This window comes from Lycorma delicatula, chromosome 3, assembly GCF_047948215.1.
Source record: "Lycorma delicatula isolate Av1 chromosome 3, ASM4794821v1, whole genome shotgun sequence".
NCBI classification, from domain to species: domain Eukaryota; kingdom Metazoa; phylum Arthropoda; class Insecta; order Hemiptera; family Fulgoridae; genus Lycorma; species Lycorma delicatula.
Genome location: NC_134457.1, coordinates 173,409,584 through 173,433,020, shown reverse-complemented (window position 1 = coordinate 173,433,020; position 23,437 = coordinate 173,409,584). Strand labels below are relative to the sequence as shown.

At 32.0% G+C, this 23,437-nt stretch overlaps 1 protein-coding gene across 1 annotated transcript in view; it reads right to left on the bottom strand.

Moving 5' to 3' along the window:
- The window catches only part of LOC142322224 (uncharacterized), a 47,224-nt gene that overhangs the window by 10,620 nt on the left and 13,167 nt on the right, over positions 1–23,437 (bottom strand). Inside the window, exons 5-9 of the mRNA XM_075361047.1 lie at positions 18,891–19,233; positions 17,070–17,174; positions 15,952–16,163; positions 13,802–14,009; positions 3,021–3,165 (exon numbers count right to left, since the gene is read on the bottom strand). Of these exons, the coding sequence (XP_075217162.1) occupies positions 3,021–3,165; positions 13,802–14,009; positions 15,952–16,163; positions 17,070–17,174; positions 18,891–19,233 (1,013 nt within the window). The remainder of the gene's footprint in view (positions 1–3,020; positions 3,166–13,801; positions 14,010–15,951; positions 16,164–17,069; positions 17,175–18,890; positions 19,234–23,437) is intronic.

Here is a 23,437-nt window from a genome sequence, read left to right as displayed (position 1 = left end):
TCTACATGTCATCTTGCAAAGTTCTTGAATTCTGGTTTTCAACTACGCGACTGCTGTTGGTTGAGTGAATTGTTGATTGTAACTCTGAGTAGAGTATTTGTTGAACAGTTGTTGAGTTGAGGTGCAAAACTGATGGGTGTTTAAGAGCAGGACATTGAAGGCTTCTTGTGAACAAAACCTGAACAGCTTCAATATTCTCTGGGGTTTGCCTAGTTCAAGGGGCTCCTAACTGTTTCTTCTTTAAAGCTGAACCCATCTCCTCAAAATTCTCAACACATGTGGTCAAAAATGGGTTGAGAATTTGAACATGAGAAGATGGAACATGATAATGACATCCTAAATTATAGTGACTCTAAAACTTCCTCCAAGCAGCAGTCAAACTGTTCACTGATCACTAAACTGAACTGGTTCACTGATCCATTGCTATTAAATAACAATGGATCTTTATTTGAATTTGGAATATGGAATTTTGAATTTATTAACATTGTTGATAAATAACTACTAAAATTTATTAGTCCAGTCTGAGCTAGGTTTTTTGACTGTTAATATAATATTACTGGTTTCCTCAGTATTTTAAATATGAAAAAAGAGACTCCTGAAAAATGTGAAATTTGAAGTGTGATCCAATTTTTAGATGGTAGAAAAGTTTGCTAGTAGAAATTAATAAACAAATATTTCCTCTACTGATGTGATACAAATATTTCACAAAAATGTGAACACATTTACTTTTTTGTTCTACCTTTTGTTCTTCACTTTTTATGGCTGTGATCAAATATGAAATTACTCAAGTGCTGATTTCTGTGATATATTGTTCACTATGTTAATTACTGCCTTGTGTATCTGTAGATCAAGATAAATGAAGAAGACAATGAAGACATTGCCTTCTTCATTCAATGTAAATGAAGAAGGCAATGAAGACTTCTGCTAACATGAACACTAATTATTCTGAAGACCATTTTGTTTAATATATAAAAGTGTATGTTGATAAAGTTATGTAAGAATTCAATGAGTAAGATCAATTATATCTAATGAAGGAAAGCTGAATGCTGATACCAAAACTTATTCTGGTCAATTCTTTCTTGTGATTGAAGATTTCAAGTAAAACATAACAATGAAAACGTTAAGGATAACAATTCATTGTTAATGGGTTACGGATTATAAGGGTCACTTTCACATATATATAACCTCCATAACATAAAACTGTAACATCATGGTTATAAAAATAATTTATGGCAAATAGTTTCTATTTTCTGAAGCTGAGAAGAATAAGCGACACTAACATTTCTTCTCTGAAATAAAGCCAGAGAGCAGAGAATTTCTTATTTATTTAATTTAACTCTAATCTACAGAAAATAATTGTGAATAGTTTCTGCAACTAAAAAACCCTATTACTTGTTGATTTCATGTCAAAAGGGTGAATAAAATTTATAAACTTACTGCAGAAATTACTATTACTATATCTATTAAACAACATTGAATAAAATGATGCATCTATTTTTATGTGATATCATTTATTTTGCTTCACAATAGCTCACCTGCATTTAGCTCAAGAACTAAAATAATATTCAAATACCCAAATTACAGGTACAATGTAGCCTCTGATGATGCTCACTTGTTTCCAAAAAGAATTTTTAGGCGACAGTAATTTTGTGCAAGATACGACGAGGTTGCTGAGTAGCTGATAAATATACCGATCTTAATAACAGCAAAACTAGTGGCACAAGATAATAATTGTTTAAATTTAGATGGAGTGAATAAAAAATTAAGAAAATCTGTCTGTGCCACATTTATAACAAAACAAACACACACACACACACAAACACGCGTGCACGCACAAGGTCATAACAGCATTATTTTTGTGAATAAAAATCCATCTATATAGAGAACAAGAATGACTGTCAAAAAGAAATGGAAAATCAGAGAAAGATTGTTTCAAAATAAAATTCATACAGTATTAGTAAGAAGAAAATTTTTAATGAAATGGGAGAATAATAATAATGAAGATATACATTCAGTACTGAGCACTAGCAGGCATGTGCTCTATGCATAAATGCAACCTGCTGATCATGCACATATGTATGATGGTAGTACAGCAGCTTTTCTATCTCTAGGTGTCAGCAGGTTACTGCTGATTTGACATTGTATGTAGTATATCACAAATGTTACATTATATTTATATAATAAATAATTTACCTTAATATTTTTATATATAAACATTTTATATATAAATGTTTTTATTCAAAAGAATGTTAATAAAATTAAACATTAAAATATACAACATACTATTTCATTCAAGTGTTTAAAACATACATAGTATAGTTAATTTACTTGTTTGTCCAATTTATTCTAAAAGATTCAGAGGAGTTATGTAAACAGGTTTATGAAATCAGATAAAAATAATCTATACATTAGTTTGATATAAAAGTAAAGTAAAAAATTTTAAATCAATTATTGATATACAGAAATTGAGGATTTACTACACATAAATTTAAGACAAAAAAGATCCACTAACTTAAAATAAATTATGAATATCTAATTAAAAAATTAGAAAACTAAAACTGCCAGTATGAACATGTTTAACCACACACAAATGAGTGTTCTGATGGTATAAATCCAATGCTTTTTCATCTCCCATGCACACCATGTGGCCATGTTTTTTGGGTTTTTCAAACGTTTTATATTCCAAGACATTGTTGATAACTACTATACTTAAGTGAGTTAAAAACAAAAAAAAAAATCAGCATGGTTAATAACGACATGAAAAACCAGCAGTGAATGTGTTAGATGAAAGAGAGGAAGTTATTTCGGATTTGCATACTACAAAACCAAAATTTATTGCTTTGTTTAGGCTATGTGCTCTGGGAAAAAGCAACAACAAACAGAAAAAAGAAAAACTGGAAGATGAGAAAGAGTTTATAAAAAAAAAAGTTTACAATAGACGTTACAAGAAAAACCATAAATACAAATTACATTGGAACACAAAAATCTTACCACTTCCTTAATAAAAACGAATAACTTACCAGTGTGAGTTCTAATATGTAATGTTAATTTTTCTTTAGTTTTTAAAACACGACAACAAATTGGACAAAAGAATTGTTTCTTATTAGAATGAGTTTCTAAATGAGATGATAAACTACAACGGTTATAAAATTTATTACCACAAACCTGGAAAATAAGAAACAGAAAATATATGAAGTGAAAATTAATAAACCACAACAGAGGAAGAAATAACTTTAATTGATCAAAATCCTTTGAAAATCCATCACAGTACAGTTTTGGTACACAGTACCTTTTTCAGATGTTATGTATTGTTGCCAAATGGCTTTGATAGCATTTGGCAACACCTTGTGGTAGCTTTGGAGAAGAGCCATAAGTGTGTTGATGAGATTGCCTGGACTCAACAGCCCTCAGGGTGTCGAGTCCACTTGCTAGTATTCAGCAAAATCAGCTCGACCAGGCAGGTGGTAAAATGGGAGTTGCGGTTTGTCCATTGGAATTGGATCGAGCTCTTCCTCAGTGACATTTGGGTCCTTACTAGAGCATCTGCTGTAGTGGTGGCTCCAAGAGCTTCACAGTGTTGGGTTGGCATCAGCTGTCTAGCACTAGTGCCAAAGCAGTTTTAACGGCATTTGTCAGGCTCCATCTTCATTGCTACACCTTCTCACACTTAGCGTGCTTGATGCTAGGCTGGTCGTCTTGGTGCTTGGGTGGGGATGCTGGCATCCTCCACAAGATCCCAGACTGGACCAGGCAGGGGACTTTTTTCCTTTTTCTTGATATTCTCCTGGTGGTGGCCCACCAAAAGTGAATGCTCTCGTAATATTGGGATCCTGCTTATAAAGCTGACTGAATGTGGTGGAGGTGTTACATGGTCAGCTAGAATTACATGTATAAGCGCATACATCTACTGGCTAGCATTGTGCTCACCGATAGTAAGCACAGAATGTGGTAACAGTAACAGTAACAGTAAGATTCCCCTGTAATTGTTAACATCTGTTTTGTCCCCTTTTTTGTGTAGCGAATAGATAAGGACTGTCATCCAGTGTTCTGGTAGTTCTTTGACCCAGATGTTAACAAGTTGTTGATGAAGGGCAAATTTTGCTGATCTTCCTACATGTTAACAGATATCTAAAAAAGTCTGATCTTCTCCTGCTACTTTGTCTTTTACTTTTCCTTCATCTCACCCAGTACTTGGTTGACTTTTTTTATTGTGGGAGACTTGATGTTTTCTGGTTGTTATTGGGGTGTGTTGGTGTTGAAGTTTAGGAGTTCTGTCAGTTCTTCGCAATTTAGGAGTTTGTTGAAATATTTATCTAGCATTTCCACACTGCCTTTATTATCATGGCTAGTTTATTGTTTCATTCTTTATTAGGAGGGTTGGAGGTTCACATTTTTGGAGTCTATTTTTGAAGATTTTGTAGTAGTTTTCTGACTATGTTTTATTGAATTCTTCTTCTACTGGCTTCAGTGTGTTTTTTGGTGTCGTCATTTTATTCTCCTTAGTGTTTGGGTGGTTTCTTTTTTTGTTTTACTAAATTTTGAAACAAAGTATCTAATTTTTGGGATTAGTGAAATAGTTTTTCTCCAAGGTTTTGTTATATTTTCTGTTCCACCACTGATGTTTTTTATGTGATTTTATTGGGATTAATTCTTCTGCAACTTGTTTAAGGTTATTGACTAGATCTTTGAGTTTATCTGTGATTGTTATTTTTTCAGTAGCTTTTTGGTAATTTTCATTCTTGATTAGTTGGGTAGGGTCCATCTTTCTTTTAGTTTTAGGGTTTTGGGGAGTACATTTAATTTTAATGTTGACTACATACTGGTCTGAGCCTGCGTCTACTCCTTGGGGGATGTTTACATTGTAGATCTCCTTGTGGTGGTGTTTGTCCATGAAGACTTGGTCTAGTTGCCATTCTCCTTTAGTTCCAGTGTTTCCAGGTTTTAAGTTTTTGAGGTTTTCTCTTGAAATATGTCGATTTCGAGATTAGTTTGTGGTTTCTGCAGAGATTGACAAATCCCTGTTCATTTTTGTTTGGTTTCTTTTGGGCAGGCCATTTTCCAATGACGTCATGGTATTTCTCTGCCAGGTTAAGCATTGAACGCTTTGATTAATTGTCTAACAATGGTTTTTGGGGATGTTATTTATTGACTATAAATAACAAGTCAGGTCAAGTAGATCCCAGAACTTTTCTGTTTGTTTATGATCTTTTGGAGAGTTATTTTTATTAATAGTGGGTGCATGGGCGTTTATTACAGACTACATTCTATTAAATGCTTTTAGGGTGAGTGATGAGATTCTTGGGGATTGTGCCTTGAATTCTTATATGGAATTTATTATTTTAAGGCTACCTGAAATGCCTGTTCCAAACTGTGAAACATTTTTCATCACTCTCTTCCCAGTTATACCTTTGTAGAGCCTATATCCTTGAGATTCCATGGCATCCTGGTCAGCATTTCTTATTTCCTGCAGACCCATGATGAGAATTTTGTGTGGTCCATTTGGCCAATTTTAGTTTACCAGTCTGCATGATCAAGTTTATAATGTGTGCAAAAAACTACACAAAAAATGTGCTTTGGGTTGATTTTTGACTATGTATTTTCTTGTTCATGCAATTAGTGCTGGGGCATTCCAATGCTTCCGATCGCATGTTATCTGTTCCGTTCCACTTGTGCTGTCAGATGCTGCTACCTAGTGAGGGCTAGGGCTCTCCAACAAGCTTGGTCAGGCAATCTGATCATGCGATGTCCTATATCATAATACTGCAAGAAGTGTTCATTATGATGTAGCGACCTTCTATTCATTCAGCGCTCGAATCTGACCCAGAGCGGTCGTGTTGCACATTCAGTCTGGATGTACGTGTTTGGATGAACACTTATATTAATTTTATATTAAGTTCAATTACATGTTATTGAAATGCCAAGATGACTACTACAAATTAAATAACAATTCAACAAGCAACAAGGCATTGTTTCAATTCATCACCTATGAATATACAGTCCAAGAGTGCTCTAAAATCTACCACAATGTGTTAATAGTCTTCAGGGATATCTTTCATAACATATGTTTTATGGACCTCTGGGCTGGATGGTCATGTCGCCAGATCAAGAAGATAGTCAAGTCGCCATACCTACCACATCTCATGGTTGCTGCTACATCTGATACCATGTTTCAACAACGATCGACTCCACACTTTCATGGTACACCATCGCCAGATCAACTACTGCATCTAGTAACCAACGTTTCATCTTCAAGTCGCTGTAATAACAACATGGACTTCGCTGCTCTACAGCATTCATCCAGGGTCTTCAATAAGGTCAAATCAAGTCACCAAAGCAGTATTTATAAAAAGTGTATTTAAAACATACAGGTATACACATTAAAAGTGCAATTAACAAAATTAATATTGGTGAAATATTCAGATTAACTATTTCAATGGTTTGCAATACAGTTAAGTTTGTGGCTATAAAGATATAGCAGGTACCAGAAGTAAACTTTCTTACCGGTTTGGGTAAGATTCGCTTTGTTAAAGTGTACAAAGCATGCACACTCATGATCACAGATCATATTTCATATTGTTCATTGACCTGCACAGGCAGATGTTGGCAGACATATCATATTATATACGTACAAGACATCTAGTTCATCCAACATTATGTATAGACAATATTTTAACAACATTGTTTTGTATATAATTTTTATCTTTCTAATACAATTAAATAATAACTCCATTTAATTCAGATTCAATATTATCTCTGTTTATATCATTTCTATAAAAATGGAATTTAAATATTTAATTATGAAACGAGGCATTGTAAAAAATAGCATAACAAGATTGAAAACATTTATTGACAACTTCAACCCCAAATCAGATGATTACGACCTATTTACTGTTAAATTCAACAAACTATTAGAATATGAAAAGGCATTTTTTTAAGTTCAATCTGAAATAGAGTTACATAAGGATGTAACAGATAAAGAACTACAAGACCGACACACATATGACAATTTCTTTGACAAACTTAAATTAAAACATAAAAAAATTAGAAAATCATTTCAGAAGTAACTGATGCAATTAAAGCGATTAACAAACCTAATCCAATTATGTTAAAACCTATACAAATTGAGCCCTTTCACGGTGATGTGAAGGCTTGGCATAAATCCTTTGATCTTTTTAATAGTTTAGTCCACAACTGAGAAGTTTTTTCTAATGTTGAAAAATGTTACTCTCACAAATTTCTTAAAGGGTAATGCACTGATGTAATAAAAAATTTATCAGTAACGTCTGAAAATTATGAAACTGTTATAAAATTACTTACAGATCATTATGATAATAAAAGGCTGATTGCAGCTAACCATGCTTTAGAAATTATTAATTTAAAACCATTAAAAAATGAAAATTCTGAAAATTTATTTAAGTTCATTAACCATGATAATTCAAATATTAATGCATTGAAAAATCTAAATATTGACTATTTAGAATTTATTGTAATACTGTTAATTACACAAAACCTAAATTTAAATATGTTAAGAAACTGGAAAATTCATTAGAAGGTAATGGATTCCCTAAGTTAGAACAACTTATGTCTTTCTTAGAATCTAAACGTAAATTACTTGAATCCACAGACATAATTCAAAGTAATGAAAAGGCTAATGTAGGATTTAGCGGCAAAAAATATTATTCAAAATATATTTCTAGTAAAAATGTATTTTATGTAAATAATTCTGTGTACATTATGTAAAACTAGCAACCATCCACTGTAGATAAATTTTTAAGTTATAATGTTAATGAAAAAAAAAACTTTGTTTCAAGAAAAATTGTTGTTTCAAGTAAAGAACATGTTATCAAAGATTGCCCACGCAATCATAAATGTAAAAAATGCTTACTGAAGCAATATATGCTAATTCATTTAGATAAAAGGCTGCAAGACGCAGCAAATAAATCTTCTAAGCAGAATCAAGCTCCTTCAGCTAATAGTTCATATTGTACTTTAAAATCAAAATTTAACAAGTCTGTTTTACCTGCAACAGCAATAGTAAACGTTAAGAATGAAAAAGGTAATTTCATCCAAACTAGAGTATTACTTGATTCCACTTCAATGATTTCATTTTGTACTGAAAGGTTTGCCACCAAACTTAGGCTTCAAACCCATCCTGTTCTCATGCCAATCACAGGTATTAGCAATGTCATTACTAAATCTAAGTTAAGTTCTGATTTAAATATTAATTCTAGATATGAAAATTTTAATTTTAATTTGAAATGTCATGTAATACCATCCATTACAGGTCTGTTGTTACCTAATGATTTTGTAAACGTAACTGACTGGAAAATTCCTTCTCACCTTTTTCTAGCCGATCCTCATTTTAATATTCCGGAGCAAATTGACATTCTCCTGAGAGTTCAATATTATCTTTTTCTACTTAAGCCTGTTCAATTAATCCATAATTCCAATCATACCATACTTCAAGAAACTTGTCTTGGTTTCATACTCTGGTCAAATCCCTACTAAATCTAGTAGAAAACCAATATAAATTCAATATCATTTCTTGTTAGTAGCGAACAGCTTTCCTCTCAATTAGGATCATTTTGGAGATCTGAAGAGATAGAAAATCGTTTACCAACCAAGGAGGAATCTTTCTGCAAAAAACATTTCGTTGAAAATATCTTTCGTATTGCGCAGCTGAAAGCAATGGAAAACTACAGCTGCTTTTTTTTCCAAGAAAATGAGGCTCTCTGCATTTTCATATAGCAATGATGGAGGCGCCTTCCTTGATAAAATATTCTGGAGGTAAACTAGTTTCCTGTTCGGATCTCCGGGTGGGGACTACTAAGGAAGGGGTCACCAGAAAATTAAAAAATAACATTCTACGAGTCAAAGCGTGGAATGTTAGAAGTTTAAAATAGGTTGGTAGGTTAGAAAATTTAAAGAGGGAAATGGATAGGATAAATGTAGGTGTAGTAGGAATTAGTGAGGTTCGGTGGGAAGAGGAAAACGACTTTTGGTCAGGTGATTTTAGAATAATTAACTCAGCTTCAAATAATGGGCAGGCAGGAGTAGGTTTCGTAATGAAGAAGAAGATAGGGAAGAGAGTAGAGTATTTCAAAATGCATAGCAATAGAATTATTGTAATAAGGATAAAATCAAAACCTAAACCGACAATGATTGTTAATGTCTACATGCCTACAAGCACCCATGTTGATGATGAGGTAGTGTGTATATAAAGAAATTGACGAAGCAATTAAACACATAAAAGGAGATGGAGATTTAATAATAGTTGGAGATTAGAATGCAAGCATTGGAAAAGGCAAGGAAGGAATAATAGTGGGTGAATATGGGCTGGGCAAAAGGAATGAAAGAGGGGACCGACTTAAGAGTTTTGCACGAAGTATAATTTAGTAATTGTCAACGCCCAGTTTAAAAATGATAATAGAGGAATATACACTTGGAAAAAGCCAGGCGATACTGCAAGGTATCAGATAGATTATATCATGGTTAACTAAAGATTTAGAAATCAACTCATTGACTGCAAAACTTACCCTGGAGCAGACATTGATAGCGACCATAATTTGGTGATAATGAAATGTAGATTGGGGTTTAAAAACCTGAAGAAAAGGTGTCAGATGAATCGGTGGAATTTAGAGAAGCTTGAGGAAGAGGAGGTAAAGAAGATTTTTGTGGAGGACATCACAAGAGGTCTGAGTAAAAAAGATAAGGTAGAAAATGTAGAAGAAGAATGGGAGAATGTTAAAAAGGAAATTCTTAAATCAGCAGAAGCGAACTTAGGCGGAATAAAGGGAAGTGGTAGAAAACCTTGGGTTTCAGACGATATATTGCAGCTGATGGATGAACGTAGAAAATATAAGAATGCTAGTGATGAAGAAACTAAAAGGAACTATCGACAATTAAGAAATGCTATAAACAGGAAGTGCAAACTAGCGAAAGAAGAATGGATTAAAGAAAAGTGTTCAGAAGTGGAAAGAGAAATTAACATTGGTAAAATAGACGGAGTGAACAGGAAAGACATACTTTCATATTATCGTCTCTTTATTTACACTTTAAGAAATAAAAATAATCGTATATTGTCAGATCTTTCACCGGAAGAAATCAATTCCACGTTTGAAATACTTAACTGTCATGGTGGGCGGCATACATCTGATTCAGCTCCACTTACTCCTGGAGATTTTTTAATTTTCGCTCTTTTAACTTCCCTACCTGATCCTGATTTCTCAGGCATTAATGTAAATAAGCTCTCTAGGTGGCAGCTTATAGAAAAATTAGTAAAGTGAAAACATGGTCTAATGATTACTTACATTCTCTGAAATAGAGAAAGTCCAAAATTCCGGGTGGATCTCCGGGTGGGGACTACTAAGGAAGGGGTCACCAGAAAATTAAAAAATAACATTCTACGAGTCAAAGCGTGGAATGTTAGAAGTTTAAAATAGGTTGGTAGGTTAGAAAATTTAAAGAGGGAAATGGATAGGATAAATGTAGGTGTAGTAGGAATTAGTGAGGTTCGGTGGGAAGAGGAAAACGACTTTTGGTCAGGTGATTTTAGAATAATTAACTCAGCTTCAAATAATGGGCAGGCAGGAGTAGGTTTCGTAATGAAGAAGAAGATAGGGAAGAGAGTAGAGTATTTCAAAATGCATAGCAATAGAATTATTGTAATAAGGATAAAATCAAAACCTAAACCGACAATGATTGTTAATGTCTACATGCCTACAAGCACCCATGTTGATGATGAGGTAGTGTGTATATAAAGAAATTGACGAAGCAATTAAACACATAAAAGGAGATGGAGATTTAATAATAGTTGGAGATTAGAATGCAAGCATTGGAAAAGGCAAGGAAGGAATAATAGTGGGTGAATATGGGCTGGGCAAAAGGAATGAAAGAGGGGACCGACTTAAGAGTTTTGCACGAAGTATAATTTAGTAATTGTCAACGCCCAGTTTAAAAATGATAATAGAGGAATATACACTTGGAAAAAGCCAGGCGATACTGCAAGGTATCAGATAGATTATATCATGGTTAACTAAAGATTTAGAAATCAACTCATTGACTGCAAAACTTACCCTGGAGCAGACATTGATAGCGACCATAATTTGGTGATAATGAAATGTAGATTGGGGTTTAAAAACCTGAAGAAAAGGTGTCAGATGAATCGGTGGAATTTAGAGAAGCTTGAGGAAGAGGAGGTAAAGAAGATTTTTGTGGAGGACATCACAAGAGGTCTGAGTAAAAAAGATAAGGTAGAAAATGTAGAAGAAGAATGGGAGAATGTTAAAAAGGAAATTCTTAAATCAGCAGAAGCGAACTTAGGCGGAATAAAGGGAAGTGGTAGAAAACCTTGGGTTTCAGACGATATATTGCAGCTGATGGATGAACGTAGAAAATATAAGAATGCTAGTGATGAAGAAACTAAAAGGAACTATCGACAATTAAGAAATGCTATAAACAGGAAGTGCAAACTAGCGAAAGAAGAATGGATTAAAGAAAAGTGTTCAGAAGTGGAAAGAGAAATTAACATTGGTAAAATAGACGGAGTGAACAGGAAAGACATACTTTCATATTATCGTCTCTTTATTTACACTTTAAGAAATAAAAATAATCGTATATTGTCAGATCTTTCACCGGAAGAAATCAATTCCACGTTTGAAATACTTAACTGTCATGGTGGGCGGCATACATCTGATTCAGCTCCACTTACTCCTGGAGATTTTTTAATTTTCGCTCTTTTAACTTCCCTACCTGATCCTGATTTCTCAGGCATTAATGTAAATAAGCTCTCTAGGTGGCAGCTTATAGAAAAATTAGTAAAGTGAAAACATGGTCTAATGATTACTTACATTCTCTGAAATAGAGAAAGTCCAAAATTTTAAATGCTAACATTTGTGTTGGTAATGTGGTTATAATTAAGGAAAATAACCCTTCTCCACTGATGTGGAAATTATTAGTAATAGGTCAAGTACATCCAGGTAAGGTTGGACTCGTTAGATTAGCAGATGTAAAAACCAATAATACAATAATAAAAAGAAACATTAACAAACTGATTGTTCTTCCAAATTTAAATGATTGTGATGACATGAGTCATTCTCAATGCGATCAATAATACTTATTTAACTTCATTGTTAGTTTATTTTGCTTTCAATTTTTGCTCTTATCAACATTGCATTGTTGAATTAACTTAATTAAAACTTATATGTAACTAATTTTATGTATCACGCTTTTTATTTGTATGTTAATTTATAATTTTATAAAATTATAATTAAGATAATTATAATTGGTTAATTATAATTCTGTTCCACTTGTGCCGTCGGATGCTACTACCTAGCGAGGGGCTCTCCGACAAGCTTTGATGTCCTACGTCAATACAACAAGGAGTGGTCATTATGATGTAGTGACCTTCTATTCATTCAGAGCTCGAATCTGACCCAGAGCGCTCATGTTGCACATTCAGTCCAGATAGACATGTTTGGATGAATGCTTACATTAGTTTTGTACTTATATGTTATTAAGTCATATGTTATTCAGTCTTATATGCTTTATTAAGTTCAATTATATGTTATTGAAATGTTAACACTGTTACAAATTAAATAACAATTCAACAAGCAACAAGGCATTGTTTCAATTCATCACTTATGAATATATAGTCCAACCTCGCACTAAAATCTACCACAATGTGTTAACGGTCTTCAGGCGAAATTGTTCATAACATTATCTTTTAAGTGGCAAACTGAATCCTGTGTTCACAAGAAAGTGAAATTTATATATATAGATATATATAAACTTTTGAACTGACGGTGATTTTGGGGTCTGGGAGATGTGAAACGTGAAGATATGTCAAAATTTTCTGGAAGTCGAATCATGGTACCCATTACAATTGATAGCTTTCTTATGAAATCTAATAAGATAATCCAATCTAATAATATAATAAATATAATAATATAATCTAATAATATAATATACAATACAATAATATACAATAATCTAATAATATAATCCAATTTTAAGAGGGAAGGTTGATTTTTGAAAATTTTTTTTGGATTATGTTTGTATGCAGTGTAGGTAATAAATTTGCTTTAATAAAGCTTTCTCTAAAATGCCACTGAAGAAAATTGAACTTGATTTTTTCATATTTCCACTCACTTAGTTAATTTAAAAAAATTAATATGATCTACGTCCCATATGTAGAAATATTTAAGCCAAATTTGAAGAAAATCAGTTCGGTCAATCCTGAGATATAAGGCCAAAGGCAGAGATGACACATATATTTACATACATATGGGTTTTTGGTCTAGATGAACTAGTTGCACATCACATTACATTCACCTTAAAACATAAATATTTGCAAAAATCCTGATACCTCATTTCTGATATGATCAAATAATTTTCCATTAAATGTAGCTTAAAGGTTTGAATATAAATAGTTATTTAATTCGACCTGGAAATCTTCTACCTCTTTTCTTGAAGTCAATCAAAAAGTTTATTACAATCTTGTCAAACATTTTATAATTAAATTGCATTTACTTTTGTATAAAATTATAGTAATTAAATCATGTTTTAGTTAAAAATCCACTTTAGCTTAATGGTTTGTAAACATCTTTACTCGAAAAAGATCTGAAAATAAGGATAAAATGGCAAAAGCTCCTGTAAATCGCTTAAATTAAACAACATTGGGAATTATTTAGCATAGTAATAGCTACTTGTTATTAAGCCTATTGACATAGACATGATCATAAAAGTCAATGCCATACCCCTCTTCTATCTTAAAAAAATAAATAAATAAAAATTTCATTACCTGACATAAATATTTTCGTTCCATTCGATGTTCATTTATTTTATGATGAGTAAGGAGTATTTTTTTGGGAAATACAAGCTGACATCCACTGACATCACAATGATATTCACCTTGAAAATTTTCATGTCTATTTATTAAATGTTTCTGTAATGATGTCCTCAACTTAAAACCAAGACCACAATCGCTACAGAAGAAACTTTCAACTCCTCTATTAAAAAAAAAAAAAACAAAACAAAAAAAGTCAAAACAAAATAATTCAATTTAAATTTTATGTGAAATATAAATAGAGTTAAAATTATCGTGTTGTTCAGGAAGTTCCTGACCCAACATAAAGATGGCATAAGTATTAACAAATGACTGATATGTATGACTGCTTAAATGACATGTTGTGAAGTTTCAGATATATGAGTTTAGTTGTTTACTGAAAAACTGATAACATTGAAGTTTGAGTCGTAATAAAGTACTTTTGTTTTAAAAGGTTTATCCTGACTGATGTACAAAAAGAGTTAGATTCTACTTTCAAGAATTCTTCCTCTTTGTTCTCAACATCAGAAAAGTGGGCTCCTGAATTTAAACATGATCGTACATCCTTTCTGGTTTTCCAAGCTTGGAAAGCCCAAAAAACCACTAAGACCAAATTATTGTCGCAAAAACTTGCAAAATAGTGTTAAATAATCACCAGTACAGATAAATGAGCTTGCTGCAGTGCAAAAATCTCATAGACACTGTTCACTACATTTTGGGTATGAAAAGCTTTCTGCTTGATTTATGTTTAAATGCATTTGACTGAACACTTCTGCCGTTTGTATGTTTTATAACAGTAGATGAAATTAAAATTCACCATTACACACCAGGGTCCAATAAGTGGGTGAGAACAGGTGAAAGTTGCCAAAGAAAGTGAAAACAGTTCCATCTGTCAGGGTATGCCATATTGATGGGACACATTTAAAATTGATTTGTGGAGCATGTTGAACACAACATTAATTACACTGCCAAAGGAAATCATTTTTGCACTGTGTTCAGTGCTTGGGTTTTGTGGTGTAAAGCTTCTCCTTTTAGATAACACCACAGGAAATAGTCCAGTGCAGTTAGATCAGGGATCTGGATGGCCAATGGATATCACCAAATCTGGAGATGAGGGATCCAGGGAAGTGTCATCGAAGGATTGTCATTGACACTACTGCAGAATGACTGGTGGCACCATCCTGCTGCATCCACATGTCCCTTAGACCAAGCAGTCTCATTTTGTGTACAAAAAATGTTTGTAACATTATGTTGTACTGCTCAGTGATGACTGTGACTGTCATTATGTTCGTTCTCAAAAGAATAGGGACCTATCACACAGACATGACTCACTGTACACCACACAGTAACCTTGGCACTGTGCAGTGGCATTTCATGCAGCAGTTGTGGATTTTGTCTAGCCCAGAATCCACAGTTTTGTTTATTGACATAACCACTAAGAAGGAAATGAGCTTTGTCAGACATGATAAGGTGTTGGGCACAGAGTCATCACCTTTGTTGATTAGCTAATCACAGAATGTGGTTCGTTGAACCTTATCTTGGTTAAACAATTCATGCACCTCCTGTACCTTGTATGGATACAGTTGCAAGTCCATTTTAAGGATTTGTTACACACTGGTATGTGGAATATCCACTTGACGACACAATTGCCAAATTGACTTCTTTGGATTTTGGTTCATAGCATTGGACACACATTCAATGTTTATTGCACTACACGATCAAGGTCTCCCAAGGGACTGTTGTGAGCAGTATGCAGTATGACCTTTCAGGATGGAGCTACCTATTTCTTAAATATTGTTGCCCTGTGATGATGAAGCTTCCACTACTGAAGAAAACCTCCATGACATATGAAATTTCAATGGCGGTCCACATCACGATGAACGATTCCCTGCCACAATAAAAGAAATATCTATCAGTAACTCCCATCCTTACACTTCCTGTTAAGCTGTATGAAAAACATGCATGACTGTTATTGCTTGTAATATCTGAAATATAAATATGTCCCACCAATATGGTTCACTCTTTATTAACAGTAACTATAAATAGTAATATCTTGGAGCCAAGTCTCAGAGATATGAAAAAATTTTCAGATTTAATCAATTTCACTGTTAATATAAAATACTCACTTATGTTGTTTCTTTTTATGGTAATTGAGTTCACTACGTGTTGTAAATGTATTTGAACATACTTCACATGGATAAGGCCCAGTAGAACATCTAACTAGATGATGCATTATACGTCCTAAACTACGATATGTTTCAGAACAAAAACCACAAACAAACCAGCGGCGTTCTTCTAATGATGATCTATTTGCTACTAAAACACGTTTACCATTTGCCTGTAAAATTAAACAAAATATTAACATTACTTAAGAGTAAGTTAGAAAATTAATAGGTATGCATATAAAATTAAAGTGCTAAGTTATGATGTACAGCTAACTCCCAATTATCCACATTATGTTTTAATTACGATGCACTTGGACAAAAGTTTTTTATTTAAAAGTTAGTATGAGGCGTGTATTAAAAGTATTTCTTCTTTAAGAAATTCTGCCACCACTGATTTAAGCCATGCAGTAATGCCATTTTCCAATCTGTCATCATTATCAAACCTTTGTGATGAAAGGCACTGTTTAAGGTGAAGAAAAAGAAAATAATCGCTAGTAGCTAAGTCTGGGCTATAGGGTGAATGACTAAAAATTTCTGAACAAACTTTTTCCAATCACCTCACTGTCTTTTCCTGTGTATAACTGCACATCATCACACAAAAACAAAATCCCACGGGATAGCATCCTACATAATTTGTTTCACAATATATATCTGTATTCACAGTAGTTCTGTAATCTCATGGTGAACGTAACAAGGAAAAAATTTAAGTATGCACTACAAAACTGTAATAAAATAATGATAATAAAAATTAATGAATATTTAATCTAGACCAGAAATGCTTCCATTCCATAGTCTTATCTTCTTTTCTGAATGGTTCATGTCACCATTTTTCATAATACTATTACACTCCATACAAAACATTTCTTAATATTTTTCTCAATTCTTTATTTGGTGGCAAGGCAGTTATCATCAAACATAAAAATTAACATACAAGAAATATAAACATAAAAAAAAATTCAGGACTACTTTAAAGAAGACTATTATTTAACTTTCATCAGTTTTATAATGTGTAAACTAGGTTTATAATACTAGAGAATTTTAATTAAGAAACTACAGTTAAAAACAATTTTCATACTTACAGTGCCTTCCTTATCTTTACAAACATGACAGTCCCACTGTGATTTCTCTAAAAATGTTGTACAACATAATGCACAAGAATATACAGGTAAATCTGGATCTTCATTCTGAAATAGCAAATCATAATTGATAAAAAAAAAAATAGATATTAATTCAAAATCTTTACTTTATTCTGAACTTAAACAGCTTGTTAAATATCCTGTAGTTGTGGATAATGTTGTCGTTCAGCAGAGGATGATTCTTAGGAAACTGAAGGCAGGGAATATTATACTTTTAGTTCTATTACACAAATACTAAAAGAAATACTTTACCTTTACGTAGTGATTCCCTGAATATCTTCAACCATGATGAACAAAAATCAACATCCTGCAGGGAATACAAATGATAGCTGGGGGCAAGTGGAATGTGAGAACAATAACCATTGCCATTTGTTGGAGAAAAACATAAATTCTGGACAGTGCATCATCATAAACTGAAGCTTGTGGAGAGTCTTGTGAAGTGTGGGAAGAAATTGCAAAAGAGTTAGAACATCCATCATCCCTTACATTTGATGACTTATTTCAACAGTGATGCTAATCTGAAACAAGTCACTGCATAATAGAGAGAGAATGAAATTGTTGAATCTCTGACCATGGTACCATCGCAAGAAACCAATTAAGAAGAAGAAACAGTGTCTTCAACAGAGGCAGTGAAGCATCTTGAGAAGTTTAAAGTGTATGTTAAAAAAAACAAACATGTTCAAGAGAACACTTTGTGAAAAATAGCTTGCTCAAAAAAACAAAACCAACAAGCATCAGTGACTTTTTCAAATCATATTAATTGTACAGTACTTTTTTGTTTATTTCTTTTTTTCAACTATAGGTTGTGTGTTATTTTTTAATTGTGTTATACTTTCCAAAGTATAACACAAGCCTGATTTTTTTTTTATCTAGTGATTCTGAACTTAAATGTAACTGTATTAGGCATAGATGAAAGATAAGCCATAGAATAACTGCACTGTATAATATTGGATTTTTTTATTAAAACTTGTTTTTCGTACAACATACATTTCAAAATAAAGTATAACTAAAATGATTTTGTGATGTATTTTATCCTGAGAGTTCACTATATTCTGTAAAAGAGAAAAATAAATAAAGCTTTATTATAATATAAATGTACAGCAATGACGGATAAAAATAACAGACACAATTCAAATCTGCTTTTCAATTAGATTCTAAGTATTTGTCTGCTTATGTCAAAAATTGACACCAGGGATGAGAACAGCAAATACTAGTTATTGAAAATAATCACAAGAAATTGAAAACATTTTGAGATAAGTTATTAAAAATATTGTATTAAAACTTGGTTCAGTTTGTCACCTTAGAAGAGAATATTTTAAAATTTCATAATATGTAATTTTGAATTGATAAAAATAATTATGACCCAGCTACATTTACAAAATAACATAAACGAATACAATATTCTGTTTATAATCATCTAGAGATAATATCAATATATCTAGAGATAGATATCTCAATTGTGATCACTGTATGAAGAATGACAAAAGTAAAATGTAACATATTCCTAGTTTAAGTCAAACTTTTATCCACGTAATGAAGTAATACAAATAAAGTTATAACTAAAGATTTAAGTTCAATAAAAAGTGGCAAAAGTATAATTTATATCAGGCTAGTAGTTCAGAACTAAACAGAAGTTATATACACACATATAACTCACTTATAAAAAATTAAAGAGATGAAGTAAATGTGCATCATATAGCTCAAGATAAAATAATAATTACAAAAACATTAAAACAGATACAAACACAAAAAAAACAATCATACCGTAATAGTTTTACTATTAATCTCTGTATTTTGCTTGGACTGAAGTTGTGATATAATGATAACTGAAGTTGGTGATGTTGAAGATGATTGTAGTATAGATTGAGTTGATTGTTGCAATAATGTTGATTCCTGTTGATCTAATTGTGTTTTGTTATCATTTTCATTAATATTATCATTAGTAGATAATGTAGTAGATTCATCAATATTCATATCTTCACAGTTTGTATTATTAGCAATTTCACAATTTTTTATACTTTTTTGAGCAGCAATTTTATCATCATTATTATTACCATTTAGTTTTTTACATGCATGTTTATTAAGCTTATCAATAGTTCTGAATTTTCTGAAAAAGAAAAAATGGATCGGTTACATATTCTTAATATACATGAAAAAAATTAATAATGAAAAAACTAATTCTACTTAAAACTGTAGATATGTCAAAAACTGTTACATTAAAAAAAAAATACCCAGTAAATTGTAAAGATCAAGTCAGAAATAAATCTGATTTCCAAGATAACTTCCTCTGTAAAATTTTATGTTTTTCATAATACAAACAAGTTATATTATTTTAATTTTAGTTTTAGTTATAGATTAAGGTCTTTGAGAAGGAAAGTGATTTTGGGAGTTCATAATAAGCAATCCCTCAATATTTTATCTCAGTAATTAACTGTACAAATATTTTAATTAATAAATGCTCCATTAGAAAGTTACAGCTAGCGAAAGATTTTTCCCTGCTTCCTGGGCAAAGAGTGAAATAAATCCATACTAAAATTCTATGAACCTAAATTAAGAGGTAGATTTGATAGTTTCTTATGGTTTCTGACCTGACAAATTGAATAAGACAGGTTTCAGAATCATACCTGTAATAGTTTTCATAATATCCAACATAAAATAGAAACATTTGTTGTGAAAAAAACATGTTTTTATGTTTGTAACACAAAAACTTTGTTAAATGACTAATAAATGCATAAAATCTATTATCATAACTTGTAGAAAATTTAATTCTGAGAGAATTAATATAAAATAGATCAATAAAAAACAAATACAAGTTCTAGAAATTTGAATTTATTATTAACACTTACCATATGAAAACTTTTAAATGTTATAAACTACAGAAAATGAAGTTATCATACAATTGATAGAATGTTAAACAAATAAAAACGTAATTGATACATTTAATAAAGTTTACAATAAATTTTCAAAATCTGTCCTACTTCAATACATTTGGCTGCATGCTTGCTCTATGCATGACTTTCCTTAATTTGTTCGGCGGCATCTGTAATACAAGCAACAAACTCTTCATGCATATGAACTTTTCTCTTTACACAAAAAAATGTGGGTTTTCATCCAAAACCACATGCAAAAATCTAATGATGTTAGATTAGGTGATCTTAGCGGCCAGGACTGTGGCCTGCCATAGCTAATCCATAGCTCTGGAAATTGTTTATTTAAGAATGCCAATATGACACCGGAGAAGTGGGGAAGCGCACCATAGTGCTGAAAGTACATGCGGTATCTTGATGCTAGTTTGGTTGAATTCATTCAGATATTTACAGTACACTCTAATCCTTTCATATGCATTTGGGTGCTGACAATTCAGCAGCTCCTTAAACATCACTTGGCTCCTTTTGGATGCAATCGACTCCTGACGACATCACTTGGCTCTTAACAGTTCACACAATTCCTTTCAGATACACTCGGCTCCTGACAAAGCAGCGGCTCCAGCTAAATTATTTAAGCAATTCCATTGTCATTCTTGTGGTCATTCATTATTCATTCTTCAGTCATCACCCTTGTTCAGTTCCAGCCAGTTGCCTACAAACGGCAATCACATTATTCTTGTACAATCACATTCAGTAATATTTCCAGTTCATAATACAATTAAAATAAACATTTAATAATACATAAAAAATTCATTTAATATGTCAAGTATATTAAACATTTAATTTATAAATACAAAAGTATTTTCAAATATAATAAAAAACTGATAACACCAACTTATGACTTTAATTATTTAAGAATCAGTGCTGAACTTCATCTGTTTGTACAGCTAAATCAGTGTTAGAAATTACATTCTACTATTGTGGGTGGATTGTGATTCTGCCAAAGTGTGTTGTTGCAAAGGTTATTGATGCCATCCAGAGTAAACTGAATCTAATTAGTAAATAAAATGAACCTGTGCAATTGATGGTTCATATTCAACCAGTTGCAATATTGCAAACAAACAGAAGGATCTCTTTGTTGAAGATTTTGTACTTGTTGATTATGTAAGATACAACTTGTTATTATGAGGTATCTTCCACACCAAAGACTGGGAAACTCTGAACAGGCAGGAAAGGCATTATGTACAAACACCTGAATTGCATTGAGTAGCCTTGATAATGGTTTCACAAATATTCGCATATGATGGGCAGAAAAATCGTGAAGAATACTAATGCTGCGAAGTGTACCTGTTTCTCATAGCAAACATATAGAATGTTCAATTAAATTGTTTTAGAATCTGAAAATCTACGGTTAGAAAAACTTCTTTGATATTCTGCTGCAACAACAGTATCATCTCCATCACACACTCCCGAGATAAGTAGCATGTTGTCAGCATATTCCTCAATTGTAAATAACAAAGGCAATGCTAAAATATGGCACCAATAAAAACAAACACACACACTTAATTAAACTACACTGTACTGGAAACAATTCACAACAGCAACACAGAACGTGCAATGCACTAATAACACAACATAAAATGCATAGTTGGTTTGCTGATTTCTGTTACCAACTTATGAAATTGTAATTTCTCAAGTTTTCAATTGAACAATGAAGTTGAGAAAGATACATAAACTTTATTATCTGAATAACATTAGTACTGGTTTTTTATTTAATTTTTTTTCTTTAATATAGCAGACTTTTTTATATCAGTGCACTTTGTAGGAAAGCAAACATGCTTTATATATGTAATCCCTTCATACATACAATAAGTGTTACTAATAAAATAAAATTTCTTGAACTTGTATTTGTTTTTTATTAAGCTATAACAATTTTCTGACAATTAAATTCTCTTCAAGTTTTGATAATAGATTTTATGCATTTAGTAGTCATTTAACAAAGTTTTTGTATTAAAAACATGTTTATTCACAACAAATTTTTCTATTTTATGTTGGATATTATAAAAACTATTGCAGGTATGATTCTGAAACCTGTCTTATTCGATTTGTTAGGTCAAAAACCATAAGAAACTATCAAGCCTACCTTTTAATTTAAGTTCATAGAATTTTAGTATAGTTTAATTTCATTCTTTGCCCAGGAAGCAGGGCAAAATCGTTCGCTAGCTGTAACTTGCTAATGGATCATTTCAGGACCAATGTTTACATGAACTTTTTTTATTATTTTAACTAGTAGAATAAGCTCAGAAAGTGTCAGTAACACTATGTGAATCATCATGTACAGTAGTGAGAGTTGGATAAATAAGTACAAAATAATGGTAAAATTATGTATTCACTTGCTTACAAAACCAAGAACCAGCTGATTTTTACAGTTCACAGTTCCAACAGTTTCCTGCTAATGACATATTTTTCTTCAAGCTCATGAAAAATTTTACTACATTTATTTTATCCCTTCGTTTTTATTCATCCCTCAATATTGCAAAACACCACCATTATAATTGTTCATACAATGCGATACAAATCCTATGTAAGATTTTTATACGGTATATCTACATGTTAGTGTATTATGGGTATCAATGTTAATTTTAATCCAGTTTTAATACTGGCCAGGAATTGCATTTCAGATATAAAATGTTTTTAATACCGTATCCTAATATTGTTGTATATTTTTGTAATGGAGGATATGAACATAATGGCTTTAAAACACATACCTGCGGCCTATATTCATGTAACATTGGAGCGGCAGCTTGATTATTCATTACGGAAACACTTGCGTATATTTTATTATTTCAGGTAATTTTGTTTGGATTCATTGTAAAAGTGTTGCACATAATACTGTTGTAATGGCAATTGATTACCAAAAGTACATTTCCAAATATTTAGTTCCTCAATATTTAAATACTATGAAAGACTGTTTTATGGTAATTCTCAGAGTAGATTATCATTTATTACCACCCGTCCTTCTTTCTCTGGTGATTTTCTGTGGATTTTTGCTACATGCTCATTGAATCCACGATAAGGATGGGTGTTCATCTTTGGGTTACTATCCTTGGTATTTATCATGGTTTGGTGGGAATAGGTTTTTTATAGACCTATCTGGGAATTTTTTTTTATCTGGCAAGTGTATAAAATGCCTAATCAAAGGCTTACAAGTTTAATGAGTAGGTAAACTTAGATCTCAATATTCTTCCTAACGTAATGCAAAGGTTGCACACTTAAAAAAAGTTTGAATACTAGATCGTGGATACTGGTGTTCTTTGGTGGTTGGGTTTCAATTAACCACACATCTCAGGAATAGTTGACCTGAAACTGTACAAGACTACATCATTTACATTCATACATATCATTCTCATTCATCCTCTGAATATCTTACGGTGGTTCTGGAGG